Source organism: Bos taurus, chromosome 3 (assembly GCF_002263795.3).
Source record: "Bos taurus isolate L1 Dominette 01449 registration number 42190680 breed Hereford chromosome 3, ARS-UCD2.0, whole genome shotgun sequence".
NCBI lineage: Eukaryota > Metazoa > Chordata > Mammalia > Artiodactyla > Bovidae > Bos > Bos taurus.
Window position 1 is genome coordinate 16,585,072 of NC_037330.1, and position 6,000 is coordinate 16,591,071.

Sequence of the window (6,000 nt, forward strand, 5' to 3'; positions counted from 1 at the left end):
CCTAAAGCTGGGGAGCAGGGTGGGTAGTTGTTACTGAAATAAAGCTTAATTGAGTCTGGATGGATGTAGACAACTCTAATGTTCCCTCTGCATCTCCAAGACTGCAGCCTCAGGGTATTGCGGAAGAAGGGATCATTTCTTTTAATACCTGCCTCCACTTTTGTCTCCTGGGTCTAGGTGTCAACATTGCATACTTGAACACTGGTATTGGAGGACACAAAGCCCCCAGTCTGGCAGACCGACAGCGGGAATACCTTTTAGACATGATCCCTCCCCGGTCTATATCGCAGTCCATCAGTGGACAGAAATAACGCCTGTTCCACTTATACTGCCCCAACCTTGAACCCTTTACCCTCTCCTCCCCCATGTCCCCAACTTCCGTCGCATGCAGTGCCTGTACTGGTGCCTACCATACACGGAAACAAAACAGAAAAACAGAAGACACAAAGTAGGAATCAGCAAGAAAACACACGCCCTGCCCCGCCACCTCCCCTTTAGTTTACACTGCTGCGATCTGTTCTGCCACTTTCTCTCTTCAGTTTTAATAGCGAGGTGGATCTCTGCCTCTGATAGAGGTCAGAATGAGGTCCTGGGGAGAAATCTAAGCCCTTGGATGTGTGTTTCTAAAGTTTGTTTTTATGCTTTAATTATTATTATCATTTTTAATGATGTTGTGTGTCCTCCCTTTGTTCAGTGGACGGTTAAACCTTTTTATTTTCACCCAGTATTTTTTTTTTCTTTTCTTTTGTCTTTTTTCTTTTTTGTAAACACAAATGACATTCAGTTAAGTGATAGGAGCATTGCAGTAGGGTCCCCAGCTGCCAAGTAGGACATGACTGGGAGTGTTAGGGGCAAAAGTTTTTAATGCACTTAACCCAGGGTTGGGGGGAGGTGGTGGCATCAAACAGGGAGGAATAGCACACCAGCTATGGGGTGTCTCTGAGCTGGACAGTTCAGAAGGCAGTGTTGACTATTGAAGTTGGGCTCTAAGAATGAGGGGAAAGAGCCTGGAAGGAGAAGCTTTAAAAGTTAACCACTCTAAAAGTGACCCATAAAGAAGAGAGAGAAAGGGGCATGACAGTGAACATCATGTTGAGCCAAGGAGGACTGAGACCACGTCCTAGCCTTCTGGATGCTGGGCGAATGAGGTTAGTCTCCTGACCCCAGTGGAAACGCAGAAGACTATTCCAGGCCAACTAGCCCCAGATTATTTCATCTTATTTTTTTGTAAAGTTCTCCCCCATCCCCATCTCCTTTCTTTTCTTTTTTAAAAATCCTAATCTGCCCTCAGTAACCACAGCCCCATCTGTAATATAGAGTGGCTGTTCCCAGCTTGACTTTGCTGGGTGTCCTGGAAGTTGGATGGGCATGAGTGAGTGAAATGTCAAAGGGAGGAAATAGAGGGAGAAAGAGAGAGAGGATTCCCTCCCAATAGTTGCGACTTTCCCATTTGTCTCTTTACCTTCTGAGCGCCAGGAGATGAGGGTGAGGGCACCTAATCAGGTGGGAGCCCTACCCTGGCCCTGCTGCGCTAACTGCAGAGCTGACCGCTCACAGCTGAACAATTCATGTCAAAACCAATCCTGGACCTGTGCTATAAAAGTAGTTGTTGTCTTTTTTCTCCCCAGAATTCTATAAATTTTGCTTTCTTGTTTGTTTTTATTCTTTTCTTAAGTGCTACTAATGTAGAGAATGAATTGAATTGTGCAATGTTGCTGTTCTGGGGATTGGGGAGATTAGCATCCCATTTGCCCACACCATGGGGGACAGGGGAAGGGACCAGGCTGTTTTTGAGGTAAGGGAAGCCCATTAAAGGTAGGGGTTTCTGCTCACTTCATAGTGCATGTCCACCTGCCTCTCCAGCTCTAATAAAAGCTGCCAGAGTTTGAGGAAGGGATACTCTCAGCAGAGAGGTGTGAAGAGGAGTGTAACATTTTGCCCTTGAAAGCCACCTGGAGAGGTTCCCCCATTTTTATTTTTTAAAATTAAATAATTTTTTAAAGTAAGAAGGCACTTTTAAAATTAACACACACACAAACTGCACATCCTCCCCATAAAGTTTGGGGAGGGGATAGGAGGAGCTGGAATCAGGCTCAGTTCCCCCCACACTGGCTTCTACTCCCCATACTCCAGAGCCACTGTGGGTGATTATACTGGCCCTACGGGCCTTCCTGGCTTTTTTTCTTTCCTCCCTTTCCCCCAATTCATTGAGCACTTAATAAAGGAGCAGAGATGCAGCCTGTGTCTGGGCTCCCCAGTGGTGAAATGATCTGGAAGCTAGACGCTAGTAACAGGTAGTGATGGGGTTGTTTCGAGTATTTTTCTGGGGAATGTGGAACCCCTGACTAAGTGGTGGGAGAGGGAGGGGGGTTAGTGGAACTGGGTCTGGGATTATTTTAAAATTATATATATATATATAAAGATATATTCTTACATCTTTCCTTTGCCCTCTGTGCTTTGAAAGCACTGGATAAATCGTTTGGTTTTGCTTTTCTCTCTTCCACAAAATTGGAAGCTTTTTAAAAAATATTTTCCCTGCAAGTCATCTTGCCTTGTGGCATGTCTGTCTAGCCTCCCTCCCCCCACCCCATGATGAAGTGCCATTTCTGTTATGTCTCCCCTCCCCCAGCTCAGAGGTGCTCAGAGGTACGAGGTGCCCGAGTTTGTCAGTTGAGATTAAAAGTAAGGAACAGAGAATGTGCAATACCGTCTGGCTGGGGGCTGTCCCTGCCCTGAGCTGAATCCCTTCCCTGGGAGCCAGGCCACCTTTGAATGGGGTTTGGAAGTAAGATGTGTAGAGATGGGGATGATGGGGAAGGAAAGCCTGTAGTCGCCTGCCTGCCAAGGTGCTGAGGCGATAGGGGAGAGGGTGGAGTCTTCCCTGTTTTTATCCCCTCAGGGTCAGTTACATAGAGGCTGCTTGTTGACTGGTATAGCTCCGTGACCCTTTGCTCAATCGCTGAGGTTTGATTTCTTACCCTCTCTTATCCCCATTTTCATACCCTTCCCAGGGATTAGTGACGGGGGTGAGGCTCCTCTAATCATGGTGAAGTATTAGCCTTCCACCTCCTCCCTTCTCCTCCCTCTCCCCCATCCTGTCTTCCTCATTTCTCTCCTTTTTCATCACTGATTGCCTTGTGTCCCTCCAAGTCTGTTGTTGCTGTCCATCCCCAGGCCTTGGGCCCCATAGACACTAAACCTCATGCCCTAAAGATAGGAAGAAAGACCCTCTGTACAGAGTTATCCTTCACCCCTGGAGCACTGAAGCTCAGGGTGATACTAGAGTGAGGATCCCACCAGTTTTGCCTGGCTTCCTCCATCACCAGAGGCTTAAAAAGTAGTAGTTTATGGACAGTGGCTTACTCTCTCTAAGCCTGATACAGGTGAATGAGCGGTAAGGCTTTGGTAAAACTGAGGGACAGAGGTCCTTATTTGTCTTTTTTTTTTTTCTTTTTCTTTTTGTCATTTGACCACAGCATCTGGACTTCTTTCATCCCTGGAATAAGTATTTTTCCACATTTTTTGGATGTATGTATGGTAGACAATTTTTTTTTAAGACACAGAGATAAATGTTTTCCTGCTTTGGTTACCTTTCCTTTCCCCTTTAAAAGGAATTAGCTATAGAACTGCTTTGTAAAGATGCTTCTTGATATTTTACTTTTGTTCCTTTTCCCTAACCTCTCCCTTTTCTCCCCACTTCTCCAGAAGGCATAACCTTCTCTCCACACCCCCTACCCCCACCCCAGTCCTAGGCTCCTTTCCCCTCCAACAAGACCTTCATTAGCTTATGATATTTGCTGCCGAGATGTTATAACAAGGACTCATTCGTGTATATAAGCTATTTCTTGATCCATTTAAAAGGAATTGTACATTGTGTAGAAAAAAAAAAAACTGAAAAAGAGAAAAAAAAGCCCTAGCCATGGATATTGTGAAACTGTGTTATGTCATTTTGTAATGTGCCCGTTTGTGTATGATCCGTGCAAAAGGGTTTCTGGGGAAGGGGAGGGGGTAGGGAGGCAGGGCTGTGGAGGGTGGGGAGGGGAGTGGGCCGGGCCCAGCACACTGAGACTGGCAGCTGCTCCAACCCCATCCCTCCTTAGAGATGCCACCTCCCCCACCACCCACCCCTAATTTGTGCCTTGCCTCCCCACCCTGGAGTAGTCCCTCCGGGTCACCAGCACTGCCTTGGCAGAGCCCACTCCCTACCCTAACCTGCCCACCCTCCCTACCCCCCAGCATTAGGTTGAGACTGTGGGGAAGTGCTGGGGGTTGGGAGGTAGCCGAGGAATGGGGCAGTTCCCGGGGGCATTGAAACCAAGTATTATTATGAATTGTAATTGTATTTGCACTGTTTTTTTTCTCTGATTGCATCAGCATATATACAATATACCTATATAACAAAATTCAGTGTCAAGCTTTCTTATGCAAGGGATTTCCCCACCCCAAAAAAATAACCTAGTTTCATGGGCCTTTGAGGGTGGATTATCAGGGGATGATAGAAATAATTTCAACAAGTCATCCTAAGAAAGTCTCCCTTAGGGGAGAGCCATATCCATCTGTGCACAGTTTTAGGGTTTGCAAATTGGGGTGAGGCTGGGTTACTGCAAAAGCTGAGACTCCTAGTCCAGACTGTGGAGAGTAAAGAGAACCACAGCATAAAGCGGGTGGGATGGTGTCACAGTCTGGAGACCCGGGGTTTAGTCTCAAGCTTTCCTGCTGACTTGTTATGTGACCTTCTTGATAGAGCTGATTTTTGGGATCTCAGTTTTATTTGTGAAGTGATGGCAGGAGGGGAGATCCTCTAGCCACCAAGTTTGTAAAGCTTTCTTCCCCACCTGAAAACAAAACAAGTTGAGGGGAGGAAAGTGTTGGGCTGAAAAACCAGGGAGGAAACCAGAGTGGCTAGTGTTGAAGTGGGTATGTGTGTGACGGTGCCCTTGGAGAGCTGCCAGGCCCCTGCTGTTCCTTTTGGTTTAGGAAGGGCAGCAGAGTGATGTTTCGAACTTCACTTAAATCTGGGACATACTTGCCCTCATGCTCTAGTTACCCAAGGGCAGGAACCAGGCCCCAAGCCCCACCTCACAAGCAACTGCCCTCAAGGGTGGTTGACCAATGAATACCCCAGGTTGGTGGTCACTCACACCCTTTGTGAGCTACAGAATGCAGATTTTTCCCCCATTTCTTGGTTGGAGAGCTCAGATACAGTCCACATCTTGTCTCCTTCCCTCAGATATCATCTGAACCCCCTTAAAGGCAGCTCTCTCAACAGCTATTTCCTTCAGGGGCCCAGTTCCCCCACAGCCTGGGCTGAGTACTCCCACTGTAGGTTCTTGGCTGGTAAAGCCTGGAGAGGATATAGGATGGTGGGGAAGCCCTGGTGAAGGTGGAAGGATAGATTGGTGGTGGGGGGTGGGGAGCAGGGAGGTGGGATGGGGAATGGCCTTCTCTGAATGGGGTGGGTGGGAGGGGAACAAGACCCTTTTGCACAACTCTTTAAGTTTCCTTTTTTTAAAAAAAAAAAAAACTCATTCTGATTTTCTGCATTGTGTTTGGGAATTAAAATGAAAAAACTAAGACCAATAGAAACTGGTTTTCAAAAAGGCAAATACACTCCCATCTGTTTCAGATGCTGCTGAGCATTTCAGCAGTGACAGATTCAAATAATAAGCTAATTTTTGGAGAAAGGATTAAAAGAAAAAAAACTTTGTAATATTTATCACTTGCAAGCTATGTTTAATAAAGAAAGGAATGGTTTCTAAACTTTCCTGTGGCTTGTGCTTTAGTCATGGTGGAGGGTGGGGATGGCAGTTTGGTGGGAGAAATTTTAGGGGCGATTTGGAGGTTGGCTATGATTTATACTCCCTGAAGTCTCTGGGGTACCTTTACAGTTTGTGTCCTTTCTTCAGTTGTGAGGGTTTAAAACCCTTAACTATTTGTGTATTCTTGTTCCCCTCACTTTTATGTAGATCATGTTCTGGAAGCCACTGATCCCACTTTAAT

General features: G+C 46.3%; 1 protein-coding gene across 6 annotated transcripts in view; it reads left to right on the forward strand.

Annotated features, from left to right (window-relative positions):
• GATAD2B (GATA zinc finger domain containing 2B) overlaps positions 1 to 5,760 on the forward strand; it is an 83,892-nt gene extending 78,132 nt beyond the window's left edge. For 5 of the 6 annotated variants that reach the window (XM_010802875.4, XM_005203652.5, XM_005203653.5 and 2 more), the window contains one exon: positions 178 to 5,760. In XM_010802875.4, coding sequence (XP_010801177.1) covers positions 178 to 311 — 134 coding nt within the window. In that variant the 3' untranslated portion in view covers positions 312 to 5,760. The remainder of the gene's footprint in view (positions 1 to 177) is intronic. The other variant, NM_001192047.1, reaches the window with a different exon arrangement.
• Positions 5,761 to 6,000: the final 240 nt, after the last annotated feature.